The 23,810-nt window shown below is 44.9% G+C and overlaps 1 protein-coding gene across 1 annotated transcript in view; it reads right to left on the minus strand.

Moving 5' to 3' along the window:
• Positions 1-2,637: 2,637 nt before the first annotated feature.
• Positions 2,638-23,810, minus strand: part of EHD3 (EH domain containing 3) — a 30,465-nt gene continuing 9,292 nt past the window's right edge. Inside the window, exons 3-6 of the mRNA XM_072857066.1 lie at positions 20,326-20,423; positions 7,428-7,840; positions 6,213-6,377; positions 2,638-4,682 (exon numbers count right to left, since the gene is read on the minus strand). Coding sequence (XP_072713167.1) covers positions 4,155-4,682; positions 6,213-6,377; positions 7,428-7,840; positions 20,326-20,423 — 1,204 coding nt within the window. The 3' untranslated portion in view covers positions 2,638-4,154. The remainder of the gene's footprint in view (positions 4,683-6,212; positions 6,378-7,427; positions 7,841-20,325; positions 20,424-23,810) is intronic.

A 23,810-nucleotide genomic window follows, 5' to 3' on the forward strand; every position in this document is an offset into this window, starting at 1 on the left:
AAATCCCTCTGAACTCCAGCATGCTGGATAAATTCCAGCTCACAGAAGTAATTGCCTTTTGCTAAACTACACACCTCCTGTGAAATCTTATTCAGGGAACTTGGTGTAATTGCTCTCCTTCCTTTCAAATAAATGGTTGTATAGCGCTGTTGATCCAATCTGCCCGTCATGTTCCACAGTAAAGAACTTAATTTTCAAGTCCATATATTAGCCCATATAGCATGTAGGTACAGATTTTTCTTCTCTAAATCCTTCTCGGAAAGGAACAGAAAGAGAGAAGACCAGATGTAGTTCCTATTTGGAGAAAGGACCTTTTTGTTCTTCTGACCTCGTGAAAGCTCTTCTGTCTGGGGCTGGGTAGAGAGGGGCATGAGAGGACCAGAGAAGCGAGTGATACTGGTATGTTCATGTGATACAGTCCCCCACCCACAGACATGAGCAAATGAATAGGTTCCTCTGTGTAACTTCCTGGGGAAACCTTGCTCAGTAATTGAGAACTGCTCTGAGAAAAAGGAAGCACTGTTGGACACAGATAATCACCTTTGGGAGCGTGGCTCTGTGAACCGGCAAGAACATGCACAGGCCAGAGGGCTGCATGCACAGCCCGAGGTCCTGGTGGACGGGGGAAATCACCTCCTTGCCACAGATGTCGGATGTAATACAGGTGCCTGGGATTGCCCAAATAGTCATAACTCTGAAGGGGGAAAAAAATAAGTGTGTATGTGCGCGCAGCTGCTGTCTGTGGGAAGGGGACGTAGAAATATATGCATCTTTTCATGGCCATACCAGAGAGACAGGATTGCATGTATTTTTGTATAGAGAACCTGAGGGTGCTTGAGGTTTAGTGTGGGTGTGGTGTTGTTAGTTTTCTTTTTTTTTAATTAATTTCCTGAAGAGCTTAGCAAGAGTGAAATGTGCTGGATAAACTTACCTGAACATGGAGGACTATTTGTAAACTGCCTCTCTGGAAACACAGCCTCTCAAGGTGTTGTCCTGTTCCCTCTCTGTAACAGGGTCTCTTCGTCTCCTGTCTTGTTGCTGACCCACAGTGCAATCATATTAAGTAACTGTGTGTCGGTCACTAACTAGATTGTGTTGGTTTTTCCCCTCCAATACCACAGGGGAAGTTGCACTCTGACAGTGCGAGTGGTTTCTGAGCAAGCGTTGAAAGAAAACCCCCACGCCGCAGTGCTGGGGTGTTGTTCTGCACACTTGACCTGTGCTGGCAAAGCTCTTTGTGCTGCTGTCCCGCTGGCGCTTCTGAGTGAATCCTGCTGAAACGTTTCGGAGAGGCTGGCATGGGGATGTAAAGAGCAGGAGTCCGCAGGACATGCGGAGCAGAAGCAGGAGCCGTGGCGTGTGCTGTAGTGCTGGTGTGCCCTAGCCGTGGTGGTGGGGTGACTGCTGCTACCAGCGACACAGAAAATCTCTTGCTGTTTCCTGTTTAACAGCAAGCCTTTTTCTGAGATGGCTAAAGCACAACTGCAGTGAATGCAATGAAAACTAATCTACTACGCGTGTTTTAATAACAGGCTAGTGGTTTGGTTTGTGAACTTGTATGCCTAAACAATCAAGCACAAAATGCTTTGTGCCCTGAAAGCCATTTGATATCTACTACAATGAATTTTTGGCCTACCTGAGTACCTTGCTGGTGTATACTGGAAAAAGACTAATAGACCTCACCTTCTCCCATTCCCTTTGGCAGAACCAGTAATCTTCTGCTTTTTAAGATAGTGTTAAATTTCAGCATGACATGACTGGCACAAGCAATGTGCTGTGAGCAGCCATCAGAAAATCATGCCTGCATAGAGGTAGGGCTGATTCAGGGTGCTCTGTTCAGCCTCAACCTGGAGTCAGATGGATGTAAATTCCACAGAAAGACCTGGACAGCATTAGCAGATGTGCATGCTGTAATGATGGTTAAACTGGGGGTTACTGGGTAATTGAACTGGAGTGACATACAGTCTGCTGACTTCTCTCTAAAGTTGCATTTAATTGCTTCTTGCTCTCCACCCTATGATTTCCTTTCCTCTCTCTCTCTCATGCTGTATAAATGCTAAATGGAAACTCTGCCAACCATTACTGCTCACACCCTCTTTCCGAGTGCTTCCCCAGCACTATCCTAGCTGCTCTCACTGTCTTATTCAGTGCATCTCGCTGTCCCATTCTGGGGATAACGATCACTGTAATGAACATGTAAAGAAAGGGCAATGAAGACAGAAGTAAAATTAGAGCCAGCAAGATTTAAGACTAAGGTTTTTTGTGTCCTTTCCAGATCTTGGTAAATCTGTAGCATTCTCATCTGTGACTGGCAGGAGAAAACTCTTTCAACATATTCCTTTTCCTAATGAAGTATGTATTTGGTTGTTACCTCTCCCCTGTGTTGAACAACGTCAATCGTGGGTACAATTCCATTGCTTCAGCAAGTACCGAGGCTGTGATTAGACTGCCAGAAGAGAAAGGAGACATTGCAGACGTTAACCAGTCATTCAGCAGTGCACACCCGAGTCTGGCAAGGCTGATCTGTACATGCATGTTTGGGAATGTACTGAGGATGATTTCCTCATTCTGTTGCACATAGAAATAAGCTTTTTGCTTTTCAGCTGCATTTCATTTTGCTATGTAAAGAAATAGACAGATCTGGCCTTTCTTTTTTAATAATGTTTTAGGACCAGGGTACAAAAAAGGTTAATGCATTAATTTTAAGACAAGTGATAAATGTACTGCAATAAGCACATCCTACATACACAGAATATATTTCTCTATATAATATGAACACAGAGATATAAAATAAGTTATACTTGTCTTGGTTTTTCATCACAGTAGGAGCTCAGCTTATATAAAGTGACAACAGGAATTGGAACAACACGCTGCTCCAAAGCAACAACAAAAACCAGAAGAGTGCCTGCGTGTGTGTGTGTGTGTGTTTGGGAAACAAAATAGGAAATCAAGGGATTTCTGCCAAAATCAGGTCCTGAAAACAAAAATTTCATGGAGCATGAAAGGGTGGGGAAGGTCTCTCAGCTCAGGGTAGAGGTTCTGGAGGGGATCAGGTGTTACTCTGTGGCGAGGAGGGTGGGTGAAGGCTGTCAACATCTCCGCTACATTTGTGGGGGCACAGGCAGCAGAGCAAGCTCTGCCCACTGCCCAACTGTGTTCTCTGCTCTTATGATGGACCATCTACCTGACAATGCGGGGTTCTTATCTTTACAGTAAGAATGGGACCTAGTAGCTTTCACTGTGCACGATGAGAGTAAACATATCACTTCACAGGAATGATAAACACCACCATTGTTCAAAGAGAAAACACGGTCCACTGGTTGTGAAATGTTCAGGGAGCCTAGGAGGGGTGTTCCTCCCTTCCAACCCACCTGATGTCTGCCTCTAGTGACCTCTCCTTCTATTTTCCTTGGGGGGGTGGTTCTCTTGGCCATGCCTGCAGAACAAATCTCCCCTGGGGATTGAATGGGAGGTAGAGGAGATTGGGAATTCTTAGTGCCTGTCCCACAGCGAACAATGAGGAATTCCAGCTGCCCAGTTCAGAGCTGTTTCAGATTTTATTTACACTTTTTTTCTTTAAGGACAGGGAAACACTTGTAAAATTTGCATCTAACAGTGAATCGAGGTTCTTAAAAAATCTTAACTCTGGAGTTTACTATTTTAGTGTGGGCTTATGTTAATTATGCCAATAGCTTGGAGACCTTGTGGTTTCTTCTTCACTATCAAGATCTCAGTCTCCTGAAGTTTGCGAGACCCATTAAACAGCAGAAGGTGCAGCCAAAGCTCAGGAGTGATACTGGTATTTAGCAGATTTCTATTAGTGCCTATTCCACTCTCAAAAAATGCAGCCCACTTCAGTTTTTCTTCTACTCCCGCTTATCAGATTCTCTTAGTCTCAACATCCTTTCTTTACCTTCATGTTTACAGACTACACATTAGAAAGCAGGGACATTACACTGGAAGAGTTAATTGCATATTATCATGAAGAAGTGTTGGACTTTTTTGTTCTGCTTTAGTTTTTTTTTTTTTCCTTCATACAGCAAAATAGGTATAAATCCAAAGGTGATCTCACATCTAAAGGTATAATTTAAGTAAACATGTTTTTCTAGATCTTTTTTCCCCCTTCCCTTTCCCTCTCCCCTGTAACCTTCCTTTCACTCTGTTATTTTCCTTTTGGATGGAGGGAGGAGATGGGAAGGGAGCTCATTTGGCAGCTCATGACCCTCCAACTTGACTTTAATGAGATGATTCGCCAAGGCAAACTCCTCATCATCCAGCATGCCATCTTTGTCGATGTCAGCCAGTTTCCATATTTTGCCCAGCACTGTGTTGGGCAGCTTAGACCTTACCATCTCCTTCTTTGCATTGGCACCAGTTATTTTACCATCAACAGGCGAGAGCGTGTAGAAGATCTCATCATACATGGGCTTGTCCCTGGCCACCACCCACTCGGCATCATCAATCCCTTCACCAGCGCCTTCGCCATAACCATGGCCAAATGGACCATGCAAGGTGCCCTCAAAGGCTCCTCCCTTCACCATCTGGGTTGGCCGCTGCGACTCTTCCTGGCGTACGAGCACCATGAGCTGAGCGATGTCATTGGCCAGCATGTCTTCCACGGTCTCCAGCAGCTTGCTCTTCAGAGGCTGGAACTTGCTAAAATCCTGGGCTTGCAACTGATCCTTGAAGTGGGACAACATAGCAAGAGGTGAGCGACATGGCTGTGCACAGCACAGTAACAGTGTAGAGTGGGATGCCTGTCTGCTGTTTGGCTCAAAAACCTGCTACTGCAGAGGAGTGGGGAGCTCAGCATTCCCTCCTCTGACAGCCCTGCTCCTCAGCATGTGATGGGGTCTCCCTGGCTAGCCTTGATCTTACTTAAATCCTCTTTAAGCCCTAGAGAAAATGATCTTCTCAGCTTACAAAGGGGGGCTGGCATGGTACAGAGAAGGGAAGTGGTTTACTCAAAGGCCCAGATGATGGCCATATGCAAATAAGACGCCTCCTTTCCAAGCCACATAGAAACAATCTCCTTGAAGACCAAATTGTTCAAGCCAAACTGGTTGTGCAGCTCTTGCTACATCCTCCAGCCAGTGCTCTGCATTCCCTCCCCCTCTGCACTCTGGGAAGGAGATGCCACTCTGGCAAAAGACTATTTTACTTGTCATCATGCAGTGCATCTTTCAGATGCCATAAAAACAGCAGCATGTCTGTAAAGAGATGAGCATGTCTTTACAGCATGGCTCAGTTTCTGTAACTTTCAGAGCTAAGCAAAAGTGCTTTGAGCAGGGCCTGCAGATAATTCTCTTCTAAAAACTGCAGAAAGACCTACAGCTTTATACTCCACCCTCTACTTGTTAAATCCACACTATTCACTCCTACTGGATTGGTATGGTTATTTTTAAACACTTAGGCACACATTTTAACAAGCAGTGAAATGGGATCTTCTATTGGATACACTCCATAGATCTAATTCCCAAGAACTTATGGAAAATATACTTTTTTTTAAAAAAAAGCAGATGCTGTGTTTTCCATAGGGAGCTAGTAATGACTTCAACAGCTAGCAACTCGGAACAGGTTTCTGCTTGGACTGAAGCCATGCAGCAATGTAGCAGTGTCCAGCATTGTTTGAATATACAATACAAGGCTCTGATCCAAGGTCCTTTGAAGTCTTTGGCTTACATGAACACTGTGTCAGGTCTCAGCTCTGCAGAACAGAAAACCTGCTTCTCTGCTTAAAATAGAAAAGGGGCTTTAAGTTTTCACAGCCTCCTTTCTCTCTTTCTAGAAACAGAGTGAAGTAGAAGACAAAAAAAAATACAGCCCTTGAGGAGAGGGGCATATGTAGGCTTTTCAGGATATAGCTTTCCTTTTAATATAAACTAGCAGTGTTCTTAGGCCTGAAAAATCTGCAAATGGAACCTGGAATTAAAAATAAAGAAAAATAAAAGAAATAATTTGCTGTAAAGTGCTATTCAGGCAAAGATTTGAGAAATGAAGGCAGCTGTAGCTTCATGTGACCTCTATGTGCAAAAAGCGTTCATGTCCAAATATAGCCTGCACGTATTTCAGGGCCTATTTCAACATTACAACAGGCCTTTCCCACAAGCAACAACAATCAATGTCTGTGTGGCTTCTGTCGTATTCCCTGCATTTATTCTAATGCTCTTTCCTTGGATGTTTGGTGCTCTGGCCAAGATGCTACTGCTTACCTGCATCTTTCTCAGATTAGGGAAGTCTCCTGGTGAGATCTGATGCTCCCGTTCAATCCGGGCATAAATCTCTCCCAAGTTGTTAACAAGCTCTTTCTTTTTATTGTCTTTCCCAAACATTGAGGGCATTTCCTTCTTTAGGGAACTGATGATGTAGGCATGGACCTGAAGGGCATTAAATTATATGGAATGAAGAAGACAAGTGTTAAAGAGCATATCAGAAAATTCTTCCCAGCAGAGAATATCTGTGCCTAGGACTCAACCCCATCTTGTCCCACCCTGAAGAGCAAGCTCAGCTCCTCAGCTTGCCTGTACCTACTGATTATTGCTCCAGTGCTAAGTGCTGCTCAGCTGGGCGCTTTGGCTGTGCTGAGACAAGGTGAAAACAGTGTATGAGTCCTGGGCATACAGACAGTAACATTCATATGCACTTCTTGGAGGGCGTGGTGGGTTTTTTTGGTTTTGTGTTTTTCTCTCCTTCCACCAGGCATGGTCTTCCAGGGAATAGTCCCTTTCCAGTCCAAACCAAACATACAGCTTTTGGAGCTTTCTAGACTCTGTTTAACGTTTTAGTACGGATACCAGTCCTTAACTTATGTGACATTCTGGATTTCTTTTTTTGAATGGTGGACCAAGTGTTTTCTCTTAGAAATGAAGACCCTTGCACAGAAAGCTTTTTAGGCATCTTTTGATCTCTTTTCTCAATTGATATGGGGTTCTTCCCTGTATTCTGAGGGGCTTCATTCATCTCATGTCAAATATTCAGAGATACAGCAGGCTTATTTGCCATTCTTGTGAGTTTCCGCCTCCTCTGCATCCATCTAAATGAGGTATCTCTCTTGGCTAAGAAAGTTTAAGGCAAAAGACCTAGAGCTTACTAATTCCCTTCGTGTGTGATTCTGACATACTGAGTTTGTCCTAATTCTCAAGTTGCTGCCACAGAGCAACTGCTTTCCAGATCCCTTCAAGTGCTACCTGCTTTGAACCGTGGCTATCTTCCTTACTCTGCCCTGTCATGACGATGCACCAAGCAAAGGAGGTGCTTTCTTCCTTGATGTGCACAGGGCTAATATGCTGGGCCTGAGTGAAATGGGATGGAAAAAGAGTAGGATCCACCAGCTCTGCAAGCTCAACTGGCCAAAACCACTTCCCCATAGACTGCATATTGCAGACAGCCCAAACAGAATGCTTGGGTTCTTCTATGGCAACACCCACCTTGGCCAGCCGTGCTCGCTTGATGAGATCATTCAGCTTCCTCAGGGCCGCATTGCGGGGCAGGCTCTGGATATCCCTGAACAGGTCCTGCTCCTCTGCCTCAAACAACTTGCGGTTGTCAGGGATGAGCAATGGATGGGACCAGAAGGAGCCAATGTAGACCCTGATGACCTCAGGAGTGTTGACAATCTTTCCCAGGGACCACATGAGGGCACCGTACACCCGCATCAGCTGTTGAGTCTCTATCTGGTCAGCCTTGTTGAGAACAACTCTCATCTTGTCCTCATGGTTCTTCAGGGCCTTGATGACCTCAGAGAATTCATCAGAGATGTCCAGCTTGTGCGCATCAAAAAGGAGAATGATGCGGTCAACCCGCTCTGCAAACCACTCCAGTACAGCAGCGAAGTCATAACCTGCAACGGGTGGAGGAAAAGCAGAGATGCACATGCATGGGAATAGAGAAGCCTGCTTGCTCTACCTGAACTATGCCATCAGAGTAAGCTTGCAAAGAGGAAGCTTCCCCAGTAGATCAGGTAGCTTGATACAGGAAACATCATTCCTTGTCCTAGAGAAGGTGGAGATGAGGCACTATCCTTCACATGGAAATGCCCAAGGTGCGCGCAGTTAAGGATAGCTCTCATCTTTTCCACATTAAGAGATGACCCAAAGAAGTCTTGAACTTGTGCTACAGATGCTTCATTCAAATGCATATCACGGGGAAACTGCTATATTCAAACAGCTACTGCAGAAGTCTTGCATGTGGCAACAAGAGAGGTCGTTTCTGAATTACTGGCCATCAGCATAGCCTACAAAGGCTGTAGAAAGCTGGATAATTGCAGTACTTGTACCCAGACTGGTTTGAAATGCATATCTCTATTGCTTAATAACTCTTGTCTAGTTGTGCAAGACTAGCTTTGTCCTATCCAATTCAAAACCCAGGATGCAAATAACCTGCCTTACCTGAGTAATCATCCTGTCATACCTGCTGCACGTGCACAAAGCAAAATGATTTGTGTTTACTTTGCTACGTACTTGATGCTTAGAAGACAGCATTGCTGTGAACACCAGAGATGGACTCAAGCTATGAACAGTGGGTTCAAATTTCACATGCCTCAGAACTAAGGATAATGGATGCACAGTGTTAGACTTGGGTCCATCTCTAGGCAATACAGGGCATGACAAATAGTGTGTGTGGAGATGTTTTTAAAACAACAGCAATGACAGCAACAAAATGACCTTCTTTCCTAGCTCTCTGCTGTTTTTTCACCTTCTTTAAAGCCTCATTGAGAGACTGGTGCTATCCCTCCGCTCTGTCAGGCTCTCCTATGCTGTGCAACGTTTGGGGTTATCTCTGTTGCCAGAGTGCTGCACTCTGTTAGGAGAGATCAGGACAGAGCATATGCTATTTGCATTCAAATTCTTTAACATACTGTTTTAATCTCGGCTTTCATGAATAAATATATGATAATTAGTTCAGTGATTTCCCCCCCTCCTTTTTTTTTTTCTTTCTGTCCTCTCCAAAACCTAGAGGGCAACCAGTGCATCTTAGTCTTTAGATCAGAACTACAGAAGGGAGGACTGCTGAGCTCTGATCTTGATTTTTGCCACTGGCCTTTTCTCCCTTGTGACTCAGCAAACTGGGTTGAAATCTTGGCTTTCAAGTCAGGAGTAAAGCCTGTGTAAACTTTCTCTTCAGCTGGATAAATTGGTATTAACTGTTTGCCACTGAGAACTTTTTATACAACTGCAAAGTATTATTACTGGACAGTGTTTTGCTTTGGTCAATTTAGTTTGCTCCTTACAAGGGCAGGGGGGTGGGGGAGAAGTGCTTTTGGATGTGGACAGCTTGCCCTGCTCTCTTCCACGGGATGTACAGAAATTATAGACGGAGAAGATAGATGTTTGTCCCACCAGTGGCTTTCTGCTCGCTCAGGACACCAGTGCCGCCCCTAGCAGCAGCAAGTGATGCTGGGCCCTGGCTCTTTGCTCAGCTATGTTCGATTCTGACAACTTCAGAGAATTCAGAACTGGTATTACCTTTGACAGAGACCTGCTGAGCATTCAATATATTATACTGATATCTGTATATCTTGCCCAGTCCATGTGTCTGACCTCAGTAACGATCATGAGTCAGACCCTCCTACAATTGAAATGAACTTGGTCCTGCTTGCTTTCAGAAATTAACAGCCTTTTAACCTTAGATGTTCTCACTGTAGGGAGCTCACCTCCATGGGTCTAATTGCATATCGGTTGCAAAGCTATGCATGCTGAATCTTTCCCAAATTGCGCTAGGAGGCAGCAGGACAGAATGAATGCCAATACCTCATTTCACTTGGACTGGGTTCAGGCTGTAAGCTGTCCCTCTGCAAGCAGATCAATGAATTTGCAAATGGGGATGACCCCCCATCCCCCCATACTTTGCTAAACATGGCACGCATACCTGCACTAATGCTCAGTTCTGCCTGGGCTGTACTGGAAGTCATCTAGCATGGCAGGATGGTTTGTTCTTCATCTGCAGAGCTACACAGCTTGTTTTTTTTTCACCATGGAAGCAATGAGTCAGGGCAACTTCATTTGGAGATGTTTGTGCATTTAATCTTGTCAAACCTCATTGACTGGGATGCTTTCTTGTCAAGCTGGCAGGTGTTTGAATTGCACCATGACTATATCTTCCAGCCTTTTTCTTGCACGGATCAAGGGGGAAACAAAGTCATGCTCTCTAGGACACCTTGTGCTACAGTGATGTCCTGTCACAGGTTGTGTGGATGGTTTCCCTCTGGTAGTAGAGGAACAGCTGCTGTTAGGCTCTCTGTTGTGTTAATAGGGGCTGGGATGAGGTGGGGAAAGTGTCTGCACCTGACACTCAGCCCACCTTTTAGTGATTCAGTAAAAGTGGGGACTGATTATTTAAAAAAAAAAAAAGAAAAAGGGGTGTGTGTGGGGGAAGGTGGTATTGTAGTTTTGGTATTAGCTGAGGACTTCAGAGACTGACCTTAGCCCTTTGATTTCCCTGGGTCACATGGTTTGTCCAAAAGTATCTTTAGGTGCTTAGCTCTGTTGATTTTTATCATGTGTCAAGCCTGGATCCACAGTAGCACTTAAAGGGTATCTGCTCTGTGAGTCTCTCTTTCCTATTCACAAAAAAATTGTTGCTCTACCCAACAAGAAAAGAGAATTAATATCTACTCAGACCTTTTGTATGTTCCCAGCTGCTACAGTAACATACAGTGATTTCTGAATGTCCCTGTGGACTTCATTAAATGTCTAGATTGATTAGCAGACTTTCTTTCCCAGCTTCTTTGGACATATTCTCCTGACAGCTGTCCTGTGTATCTCCATTAAAGAGAGAACAAAGCCCTGCAGAGTAACACTTGGTGATGTTTCAGAGCAGTCACAACAGCATGGATTCATGTGCATCCCATGCTGGGACAAAAGCCCAACCCATATGTTCCTCTTGTATGTCCCGCTTGCTTTGGCGCTTAAGGGAACGTGAGACCTCTCCTGTTGGTGCCCAGCTAAGCAAAAACATATCTCTCTGTGTGCAGCTCTTAACAAGTGCTGATCACATGTGCATCCTCCTGTATGGAGGTAGTTGGCAGGAAAACCAAGGTGTATGTGTATGTATTTTGTTCTTAAGTGACAAAATACTTTAGAGGAGGAAAGAGAGGAAAATTACCGTGAGTGGTGTATTGTTGCTTACCACAAAGCATGACAAGTGGAAAGGGCAGGCGGGACAGACCTCTATTTACAACTGTCTACTTCGAGTCACTGACTGTGGTGGTGTTTTCGCACACAGACAGGTGTCTAGAGAATTGCTACACGGGTGATTCACAGGGTTGACTTTTTAGTTTTGCTTTTAGCATATAAAAGAGTAGATTGCTACTAAAGCATTTGGGTAGCAGGGTGATAGTGTAAAACTCTAAGGACAACCTATTAATAAAGATGTTTAAAAATAAGGTCTTAAATTTGTATTTTAATGTTGAGTTCAGAGCTTTCATTTTCAGAAGACTTTCCAACAGCATAGAGAACTCAAGACATTTTGCCTGACTCCAGCCAGAGCTGGAGGTGCTCAACACCTGAAAACACATAAAGCTCATTCTGGAACTAAATCTAAGCATTATAGCCTCACTTCAATTCCCCTCCCATCCCTTTTTTTATTTCACAGATGCATAGGGCCTGACTCTACTTTCTTCTGGCAGTTTATTACAGTGTGAGCTTAGACCAAGAACTGATCTTGATCTACAGTCAAATTGGGAATTTTCAAAGTGTCCCCTTGCTCATTCCACTGCAAATGCGTTATGTCTCTTTACACCCTCTCTTAGTGTTGTAGAGTGTTGCTAATGCCTCTCTCAAAAGCAGCCAGTTACTATCTCTGATTTGGCAGCATTTCAGTGATGGGTGAAGCTATCCACATAAAGCACAGTTTTACTGTGAAGTTACAGGGCATTTGGGAAGCCATCTGCTTGCCAAAGCTGCATAAATGCAAAACCATTATTACAGGGATGTTCAGACAGAAATGTAAAGGGGAGAATTTTATGTTCAGTAATTCCTGGCTGTTTGTGGTTGCACCTGTATTTCTGTTGAAAAATATGATGTGTATTTAAACATTCTCTAATATCACTGATGCAGCTTCTTTCACAACCTCCAGATAAGGGGAACATGAAAATGAATCCCAGCCATACAGTATTAGGAGGACAAGCTAAACACAATAATTTTCTCCTATCAGATGGTTTTTCATAGGACAGATCTCCTTCTGACAGCATGAAAAGGACTCAACAGATTTAATACAAAGCTGACAAGTCAGCAGGACTGTCAGTGGATTCAGCCTACAGAGAAAAAATGATCTTCTTGCAGACACCCTGACACCTAGACTCCATAAGGCAGACTGGCTTAATGAATACTTGTCTGTGCACTATTGGAATACCTGGCAGCATGCATTTCACTAAGATCTGGCAGGATTATGCAATTACATTTCTGTCAAGTCAGACCAGGCATGATACAGTCTTTATGCTGACTGTGGGAAGATGGATGATATCTGACCCAGCATAAAATCTGCCTGGCTGTAACATTTTTAAGCCAATTTAAACCAGCAATGAGTCTGCATGTATTGGTTCAGCATTTCTCACCATGTAGCTACACTGGTGGTTGTTTTTTGTTTGTTTGTTTGTTTTTGTTTGATAATAAGCTCACTACTGGATTTCCTGTCTTGTGGAACTGTGGCCACAGCCCCTGAGGTGGTGGAGTTCAGGTGGGATGGAAGGGGCATATTAAGATCAAGAAATGCTGAAAAACCCAAAGCTGCTGCTTTGCACCAGGTATCTCACAGCTTGCTGTACGTACTGCTTTAAACTGCATTGCTGCTTTTAGGAATTTACCGCTTTCTTGCTGAATTTTAGTCACTAGGAGCTCCCGTCTCATCCTTTTAAAGCTCGTATTATCCAGAGACTGAAAATTCAATAGATCACAGCCCTCTATAGGGCAGAGTTTTATGGCTGTGTCCCTATTTGCCAGCTGGTAGAGTGGGTCTGTGTGTCTGAGGACAGCATCAGAAGAAGATGGGATAGTTAGCACAGTGAACACTGCCTACCTAGAGAGGGAGCAGCTCTTGGACATGAAATGAGTGCCTGTGCCAGGGAGCTAATGACTTGATCTGCATTTTTAAATTGAATAGGAGGGTTTGGAGGCTTAGTCTAACTGGTCACAGTGATGTCCTGCCTGAAAGCCCTTCAAAGTCCAGGGAAGACAACTATGTTATGGCAAAACAAGCAGGCAGCCCCCACTGGAGGGGGAGAATGTGCCAGCAGGGGCAGGTGCTACCCGAGTGTGACAGATGGCTGTAAGCAGAGGAGAAGGAAGGTGACATGATGGCCAGAGGAAGAAAATGAGGGAAGGAAGGGAGGGGAAGTGACACACCCCTTTGAGGACACACAAAGTGAGTAGGAAGCAGGGTAGGCGGCTGTTGTGAGACCCAGGGAAGGATGGTGCAGCAGAGAGAAGAGGGTGCTGGGAAATAGTATGAGAGATGAAACAGCTGAGACTGGGGAGAAGAACAGTGATTTGGGCAAGTTCCTCTCAAGGTGAGGAGCTGGTGGTGCCAGCAAAGAGAGGAGAGAAGGGAAGATGAAAAGCGAGGGATGGGTATTGGATATACCCCACTGCAGCTCATCCTAAACCATCTTTGTAAAAAGCTGCCATACTCCTCTCTGGAAGTGGCTACCTTCCAAGGGGATATAAAGAGATTCCTGTAATGTATATCTGTGGGTGTGTTGGGAAGTAGACAGAAGTCCTTCAGGATGAAAAGATTTCTATGAATGTTACATGTCATAATTTCTAGAGCAGGTCTCAGCTTGCCAATCGCTTCTGCCTTTGCTTATACTTAAAGAAATAATCTGTCCTGGAGCTGGTGATTCACTGCATTATGAGCTACATCTTCCAGCCAGTGCTCTGCATTTCCTCCCCCTCGGTACCACAGAACTAATGGAAACACTACATACATTTTGAATAATTAAAGGTTTCCAAAGCAAAGGCAAAAGGACTCAAAGTGCAGCAAATCTGCCTATGTTCTCAGCTAGGAAGGACGGGCTGGTGTCAGATTTCTAATGCTAACATTTACATTAACCAGCACCTGGAGTGGCAGACTTTTGCTTTCATGTTGTTTATTACAAGGGTTTCAGGGTTGGGAAGAGACCTGGAGCCTGACAGGGCTCTTGCTTTATGTCAGTGGAAACTGAGTGAAACCTCACTAGACATGTTCAAGTTGGGTGGAGTAAAAGTGATGAGAGCATTGTCCAGAGCAAAATTTCCTTACGACAGCCTATTTAGCTTCTATTTAGCAGAACTTGTTCCCTCTACCCTTTACACATCTATATCTTTGTCATTTGTGACAGATGGACCAAGTGTTTCCTGGTACTTGGGCCAATCCTCAGAACAGTTCCTAGCCAGATTTTGAGACCTCAGAAGGTATCTGAATACAGGCCAAGTTTTCCAGAGAGGTCAGTGCAGAGCAGCGCTGATGCATAGCTAGAATTCCAAGGAAGTTTTTTTACTATAGTGTCTAAACACAAACTGAATTCTCCCAGTACACATAGTTTAAATCTGGGGAGAAATCATGTTTGAAAGCCTGGCCTGAAATGGCCATCAGTAACTGATAGGTGCTACCAGTCACCAGGAAACACAGTCCTTCTCCATTGTTACTCAGGACACTTAAAGAATACATGATGGGCGTAAATAATGCAAATTGACGAGATACTGATGGGCGTGACTACCTTTCCTTGATGAAACAGATACTTAGGATATTTCTGGAGTGCACAGTGGAAAATAAAATGCACAAATTGAACAGTTGATCTAAAAATCAGACTTGTTAGATCAACTGCTCAAAATCAGACAAGAATTAAGCACTTGCTATATGTTAACAGGAGTGGAAAAAAAAAAGCACAGCCCTTTGTATCCATGCAACTATTTAATCTCAGTTCTCTTGCATTTTTTTTTTCTCTTCCAGTTCTGGAAATGCAAAACATAGCAGTATTTCCAACCCAAATCATGAGGACAGCACCTCCCCCCTCTCCTCTGCTCTCCTCACCCTGAACAAAATCATAGTTTGGTCTTCCCAAAACCCAAATATAATCTTGAGTTTTTGTTTGCATCCTGCTTTCAGGTCAGAAGAGTTAGGCTTGCAGCTTCACATATTTCTACGAATAAAAAGGGCCAGAACTGTGCAGATTTTATGCTCATTTTTGTGTTGCTCTTGGAGGAAGTGCAGAACTGTGTGACTGTAGGAACTGAGCCTTTCAGTGGAACAGTATGCGCTTGTGATAAAATCTGGCAAGTTGGCAGAGCGGCTGCTGCACTGCAGTAATGGAGGTGAACTGGGAAGTCAAAACTAACCAGTGCACTTTCACCCTCCCAGGTGGAATGAAACACAAAATATAAGCAAACATCACCAGTGGGGAGCATTATAGCAAATATTTGAAATGCCTCCCTTTTAGAGGCTTTCAGGATGGATGCTTTCAGTTGTATATCACGCTGTTGCTAGCACACATGACAAAACTCTTTGGAAAAAATATTTTCTTGTTGCCATTGTACCCTAAACAATGTTGCATGAATTGGGAGAACATCAATTCCCTTGGTGTTTGCCTTTCTCTTCCAAGCATGGTTATTTGAGACACAGACAGTCTCAGAGCTCTGCACTGCCTAAGACTACTGCCTATGAGCATTTTTCTTCTCACCGTCAGGCTGGTGAGTGACTAAATATCCTTGGTGCTGAAGCTGCTGGTCATTGGGAATTCTTCCTTCCTAGGAGAGACAGCAAGGCTAGTGTATGGTTTCCTTGGCTATTGGAAGCCTGGGCTGCACTGCAGCCAGCAGAATGGAACTGGGTGGAAGGCTGGAAAAAGGCTGGAATAGTGTGTACTGGAAAGAAAGCTGATGGGGAATGAAGCTGCCAGTCCTTACCTCCTGGCTAGGACCTTGTGCTCACTGCTAACGTGGGAAAGGGAGGAGGTGACATATAGGGTGAAGATGAAGTAAGTGTTCAGGATATATTCAGCAAGTCCTACGCTGAAACAGGGATCAAATACAACTTGGCCAGGGCATCACTGAACTTGGCAGACTTGGATCTGCTTAACTCAGGGCATGTGTAGGTTGAGACTGACGGTTAGCAGAGCATGTAAGGCTCAGCCCCCCAGGGATGGCACTGCTACTGAAGCGCATGAGTTGCTGTTACCAGGTGGTTCAATTAGCACAGCAGACTGCTCAAGATGATGAGTTATCAGAAGTCCTAACTCCTGCCCTGGCTCTGCTGTACTACATGACATGACCTGTGGTCCTCCCCTTTGTCCTAATTTATTTCAGTACAGTCATCCCTTTCTCATCTTCCCTCCCAGCAGGATGGCCTGGGCTCATTATGTGACATCAGAACAGTGTTTTGCAAATGGATAGCATCCATATTATTATCAAATTGTCAAAGCAGCCAAACTGTGCTGCTTTGGTACAAATACCTCCTCTATGGGCATCTCTGAAGCCTGCTGCTGCCTCATGCTCAGCTGGAAACAATAAAAGAAAGGAGAAAGGACACAGAGCAAGGGCTAAGGCAATGCAATGACTAGTTCTTTACATGTGGACATAGATCCATGCCCCGGTATGTGAAAAAGACCAGAAGAGAAATGGCTGTTCTCCAGGCAAGGATAATACAGAAGCAGTGATGGGCAGGATGCTTTGGGCCATGACATCCTGGGAACACTTCCTACCAGGACTGTAAATGAAACCTGTATATCCTAGGGGGTCTAGCTACCACACCTGTGACACCATGGGTGCCCACCACAAAGAAGTGCATGAGTCACACGAACTCAGTAGCAGGCAGCTCCTTGGCTACACTTTTTACCAAAGCCTGAGAGGAGCAGCAGCTGTGTCAGTGCTGGTGATCTCATTGAATGCCAAGGGGATGTGGACTTCAGCTATGAGGAGCTGCGTCATCCTCAACTGCTTGACAGGCCTAAACCTGCAGGTCTGCTACTGGGAAACTTCATGGGCTGCTCTGGGGTGGGAAGCTGGCTCTTACAATCATGTAGTGGTGTCCTGGAAGAGAGCCAGCACAAAGCTCTGTTTCCCAGGATTATACAGCGTTCCTCAGAGAAAAGCTTGCTACCCATTTGCAAAGCCCTGCTTCTGGCTACACAAGACTGACTGCTGCTAGCACTAATACTGGTGCGCTGCTGCTTCTGCATGCTGTCTGTCCATTGGGGAAGGGATTGCATTATCTGTCATGGTAGTCTTTCCAATAGCAACGAGGCAGTGAATTTAATTCAGAGTTGAGTTCAGACAAATGAAAAGCTTCAGAACCTGGTTTTGGCCCCTGAATCATTCCTTTAAACCCAGTTTCCTCGCTTCTGCTCCTTGAAACGTGAATGCAATAACAGGAACAGCTATTGCCTTGAAATTCAGGGGTATAAGGTGGCCCTCACAGATTGCTAAGCTTTGATACCATGGTATTCTGCTAAGCTGGCACTGTATAGATTAGCTAATGCTCTTGATGTCTAATGGGAAAGGAGACAGACTTGTGATGTTCCCAGTGAATTTCCTATTTTTAGAAATGCTGCTGGTTCTCATGGGATGGGCAGGCTGGGAAAGCCTGCCACATATTTTGCATCTTTATTTTTCCCCTAAAATTTATGACAGAAAGCTGCTTTACTATCTCCTCCCTTCCCTGTCCTTGCATCACAGGTACACCAGTCTGAGGGTCTTAAAACCTACTACTAGCAAACAAGGGGGGTAAGAAGAGCTCCCTGGTTCACAGCAGTTAAGAAACTTCAAAGTGTCTCTTGGGAAACCTCTGTAAGACTCCCTCAGGTCTTGCTTTGTTCCCAAGTGAAATCTTGAGCAGACTGGGAAGGTATAGAAGGGCAGGAGCATTTTGTTGCATCAGCAGTTTTCAGCACTGTCTTGTTTTCTGCCTAGAAACCACATTATTGCTCTATCTGCCTCCAAAACCAACTTGCTAATGAGGGCAGCTGGCTCGTAAGCTTGGTGCCAGCCTCACCACTTTTTCCTATTCCTCTTCCATGGGAGCTGGGAGGGGAGCACTCCCTTTCAAACACCAGCTTCCTTGAGATATGCTCAAGCCAATGCCTGGCAGCAGCCCTTCCTAAACACAAGCACCTCAGCACTCTTTTGACTGTTTCTGCTCCCTGGGCTGGATCCCCTGCAGACAGAAATTGCTGGAGTTCTGCCAGCTTCAATAAAGCTATGTTGATCTAAACCAGATGAGGATCTTGTCCTGTAGCTATTGAAAGGCCATCTGATGTGGCCCACATGAGCAGTTTCAGGCTGTCCTGGATATAAATGGTGACATAGTGAGATCCCACCTACTCTGTACTTTTAACTGTTTTAGGTTCAACTGATTAGGTCAGTTGACAGCCAGGTTGTGACAGCCCTCTTCTCTGGTTGGAGGTGTACTAGAGCAAATTCCTGGGATGGTAGGATGAGCAGGAGATGGCTGTGCTCCATCTAGTGTTCTCACCTCCTGGCAAAAAGGTGGAGTGACCACACACTGTAGTCACAGGGCCAATGCACAAGCACTTAATTGCACTATGGGCAGAAAAGCTGTCCAGGAAGAACTTGCCCCACATGCTGAGACAGGCCTCCAGTCCCTACAATAGGTATAGTGTGCAAAAGCTTAGAGAATTGGGAACCCCCTTTAGCCTTCTCTGCTTATGAGGAACATTCCTTCAGCTGTTCCCAGATGTTTGGAGGGGCATTATTGGCTCAGGTCAAAGTACACCAGTGACTTTCCTAACAGTGCACAGCTTTGCATCAGTGTGTTCTGGCACTGCTGGCATTTACTAGAGTAGCTGCAGGAATGGGACACCAAGGCCCACTGGGAGGCTGATAGAGAAATTTTGCAAAAGGAGGAGCAAGAAGTACCAGTACATTTCGCAGGAGGATATTTTTAGTACTGGAAAGAGCTGGAAAATAGGAAAAATCTTGCAATATATCTCACAATTTGAACTGGTGAGGAGATTTGGGGAAGGAGCTATAGAAACTTTTTTTGGGGACTTGAAATGGGTCCATTTTGACTCAAAGTATTTTTTTTTTTTCCCTTTAAGAACAAAAATATTTCCTCCTAAGCAAGTTTTCTTCACAGTGATAGTTCCACAAGAGAACTGGTTGCTTTCAGTGGCATTTTTTGACTGAAAGATGTTTACACCACATAATGCAAATTTTTGTTTATCACCACTTTTAAACAGTTTCTGCTGAAGGGAGGAATGCTTGCACAGCATGTTTTTCAACCTTCTGATGAAGGCTTGTGCATCTTGCTACCTTTTGTAGACTGCCTGGAAGGAATTCATGATCCCCTAGCAGTGCAGAGACCCATGTTGGAAAAGTTTAATGTGAGTTTTTAACTAACTCCATCTGTCCTTTATAGCTTTATTGACACTTCTTTAGCTAAGGTCCCTGTGGTGGAAGATCCCAGTAAAACAAACAAGACCTGGCTCTGTGCAAGGTGGCTGCTCAATCAAAAGGGAAAAGGAAGTTTCCAAGAACAATTTCAATGCAAAGGAGCATTATAAAAGTGGGAAAGGCACGAGTCATCAGAAATCTTATGGGACAGAACACTGACATATGGGAAAGGCCTCAGGACTTTGGGTAGAGCCTGTGCTGCTGAAACTTAATTGTGCATTGTTAATAGGCGGTGTGAATGAGAACTGATCTTCTCAAACCTGAATGCTGCTATTACTGCTTTCTTCCAACGAAATGATGCATAGCTACCAGCTTTGTCTAAGGAACCTGCAAGAAATGTGAGCTATGCCGCCACCACCACCTTACAGAGTAAGAAAATGCCCACAGATGTTAGGTTTAAAGTATCAAGATATTACCCACTTCAGAGGGCCAGCCTGAAACACTCAGAAGTTCATTAAGAGACTTTGTATTAGTCATCAGATCCATTTAGTGTCCCCGGGATTTCCAGATTCCCCACTGCAATGAGGAACTTGGGTGCCAATGGCTCTTAAGCCCAATCCAGTCCTGTGCTAGATTTAGGAAGCCTGGACAGTGCAAGAAACCTGCTAGGTCAACTGGAAAGAAACCAGGTTGATTGCCATGGGAGCCTTGTCTATGGCTCATCAATAAGTCACTGAAAGCAAGTGTTTCTGCAAAGCAGATAGGTATTAACTGACTCTTTCTGATGGAAATCTGTTCCACTACTGACCTTGTCAGCAACCTTCCCTGAAAACATTTACGTTCTGTATAGCAGGTTGCAAATAGAGTCCAAAGGGACATTGGAAAAGTCATGCTGTATCTCCGAGAGGTTCCTACTAGTGTTTCCGTCTACAGCTTGTACAGCTTGAGGTGAAACTCATGTAGAATCCCTTTGGTTTTCACTACTGTCATTTGGAAGACTTACCTCTGCTAATTCTCTGTTTTTCTCCAGAAAGGATTCCTGGTGTATCAATGACGCTGATGCTCTCTAACACAGGATTGGGTAGCTGGGCACAAACAAACCTGTGTGAAAATAAATGTGTTTAAAATAAAAGCAAAAGGTATTTATGATGTGCTGAACATCACAGGCAGCATGGGACAAGCCAGGCTCTGATCTCACAAGTCTTCAGTTGGAGCTTGGAGCTACTCCTGATTCAATGAAATGAGAAAGAAGCCAGAACTGAGCACTTTCTCTGATTATTTTGCTGCTTCTGGAACGTGGGTCTCAGTCATGACCTATGACAGGTTTTTTTATGTGGCCCCCAAATTGTGAATTATTAATGGAAATCCAAATGTTTTCATTTGCTGTTTTGATTTTAGCAAGAAGTGGTATTTGTTTTTCTTCGCTTAAGCGTTCCCCTGCAGAGCCCTGAACTCAAGTGAACTGAAATAACTTGTTTAAAAAAAAAAAAAATCAGCAATGTTGTAAGATTTTTTAATTCTCTTTTAAATCTGGTCTTAGACAGAAAGTGAGCTATTCTTGCACCATAGGCAGCATGAGATCTCAAGAGGTTGCTTAGTCTATCCTCCTGCCTCAGATGTTTGTCTAAAGTGTTCTTCAAATCTATAACAATGCAGACTCACCAGCATTTGCTGGGAGTCTACTCCATTACTTACTTATCCTTACAGCAAAACCTCTTTTTCTTAAATCTAAATCTCCCATGCTACAATGCCTTTCAGTCTCAAACGCAGTAGATATGGAAAATGATGTATTTTTCCTTTCTTGTCGCAATGTATACTGTTGTCATGCCGTCCCCCATCAGTCTTTCCTCTGAAGAAAACAGTTCCCCCCCCCCATCTCTTTCAGTTCTCTTTAGCTGCCTTTCCAGCTCATTTCTAAATCCCTGAAGACCCTTGCAGCTTTCCTTTGGGTCCTCTCAAACTTCTCCACATATTTCTTCAGGCATGATGCCCCAAGCTGATGTGGTACTCCAGCTGTGACTTCGTCAGTGGTGAACAGAGTGGATGGATTGCTCCTGACCTCCTACATATGACAGTCCTGTTTATGTATCTCAGTAAGATGTTTGCTTTTTTAACAGCAGTATGACACTGTTGACTTCGATTCAGTTGGTAATTCACTCCTCCCCCCCTCTGCAGTTCCATTTCTGTGCAATTGCTCGTCAGCTAGTTGTTCCCCATCTTGTATCTATGCAAATCAGTGCCTAAGAAGAGTAACTTGTGCTTGTTCTTAGTGGGCTGCAGCTCCTCTATTTCAGTTGCTGGTAACAGCAAAGGACAGTAAAAGCCTATCCACTTAGCATGGATCCTGGTAGCATTTCATGGATAGCCTTTTTGTGATGGCATTCCAGGTAGCTATAAATATGTGTGTGTATATGTACGTATGCATATTAATAGGGTGGTGTGACATCCAGGCATAAAAAACATGTTACTGTGGGAGGAAGCAGAACCACCTAAAGGATGGGAGTTGGCACAAGGGCCACTAGATGCAGTCAAGGCAGACAGAGCTCTGCAGCGTTCTGACGAGTGGCTGGTTATGCTGAAGTTCCTGCAGCTATGACCTCCTCCAGGCTATGCTACAACTTCATCCCAATTTTTCTACTTGTATGACTCCAAGAAGATTCTGACAAGAGTGAATCCTCATGGGTTAGATGAGTGTCTTCTCTCCTAAACTGTCAGCTATTTCAGACCACATATTACAGCCCCTCTCTCCCACATCCACAGCTTGGCAGGTGGCAACAAGGGAGCATTTCTGAATGTGTAACACCTCAGGTAGAAGAGGGGGGCATGCTTGATTTTCCTGTTAAGTGCCAGGCACAGCAGCAGAGAACAAAAGGTTCAGGAGGTCACGTTACTCCCCTTTCCTGCCAGCCCAGGTTTGCTCTCCATTGTTATAGCCCTGAGCATTCCTTGCGGTCTAATATTAAATGGCTCAGGCAAGGGGATTTTTCACCAGTTTCTCTAGGGAAAGTACTCCACAGTAGATTTCGGATAGAAGGTCAGCATGAGTAAGTGCATTCTGGCTCTGTTGGCAAGGTTGTTAAGGCTGCTGCCTTCCTGCCATCCCAGCAGAACTGCAGGACCTCAGGGAGCATGACCTAATTCTGTCCGGGGCCATATGAAGGTAAGAGCATGGTGCCAAACTAGACTTTTGCTGCCTTTACAGGCGGAGCATGGGGGTGAAGGAGGAACCTGTTAATCACAATGTCTCCTGCTGTTTACAACACAAAAGTGGGACTGACTCCACCTTAGCTTCCCAAGACAGACTTTGGGGGTGGGAGGAATCTTGCAACCAAGCCAATGTGATATGAAAGTAATGGTTGAGATTCCTGATTTTGCTCCAGGCCCTTGGTGCCAAACAAGTCCTCCTGATAATGAGGTGCAACCGGTAATCTCTCTGCTGGGATCCCTCCAGAGCTGGGGTACTGCCAGCAGAGCTGGAGTGAGGAAAACAAGCCTTTCTCTCAATACCCAGGAACCACCTTGGGCATCGGGAGGAGGACAAGAGACAGGGTCAGAGCATGGTACTGCAGAGCTGCTATCTTTTCAGCCCCAGGGAAGCTAGTCAGCCCTATCTCTGCCCTTAGCCAGGAAGGTATGGGCAGGCGCTCCATCTCCTGGGAGTGAAGGGAGGGAGGAGACAGGCTCTGAGCAGCACAATTAGCTGCTGTCTCCCAGCCAAATCCTGACTGTACCACTCTTCCCTTGCTTCCTGGAAGGCAGCAAATCCCAGTCTCTGCCGGGAAGGGAGTACCAGCTGAGGCTGGATGCTCACTCCTTCTGTTCCTCCACTTCGCTCCCCTGGAGCGGCGGGCTCTGCACCCCACAGGACAGGGTGCCACGGGCTGCCATCTCAGCTGAGACCATGTGAATGCTACTGCCTTGTGCTGCTCTGTTCCTTTCCACTAGTGCCCATAGCCAATCATTACCTTTAACCACCCAAGGGTAAAGTGGACTTGCCCACAGTCACTCTCCTATCTCAGCTTAGAGGGGTTGCTCGTTGAGATTACCTCCCTTCTTTAAATTTCCTGCTTACAGCCTCCTAGCTGAGGTTAGCGCCTTAGTAAACAAATAGCAGCAGCAAGATATGTGCAAGGCAGAGACAGCTCTGCATTGTCTCTTGCCAAGAAGCCAGACCCACAACAGAGGTAAGTGTAGGTGGCTTGATCCAGTCCAGTGGGTGCACCCTGACTTACAGCTGCTAAATTTCTGGCCCTCTGAGTCAATTCTTGCATGTGCTTAATTTCCTAATTAACTGGGTATTACCATCTGCATTTTCAGCACTGTGATGCTCACACCCCCTTAGCATGTCTTCCTCTGCCAGTTTGGAAATCATTGCCCCTTTTTTTCTTACCTGCCAGCAGAAAAGGGGTTAATTAGCTGTTGTGGCTACTCCCTGCATTGCTAGCAGGACTGCACTTCTGCTGCTGCTGAATCGCTGCTGTGCCCCTC

The sequence above is a fragment of the Ciconia boyciana genome, chromosome 3, assembly GCF_034638445.1.
Source record: "Ciconia boyciana chromosome 3, ASM3463844v1, whole genome shotgun sequence".
NCBI classification, from domain to species: Eukaryota; Metazoa; Chordata; class Aves; order Ciconiiformes; family Ciconiidae; genus Ciconia; species Ciconia boyciana.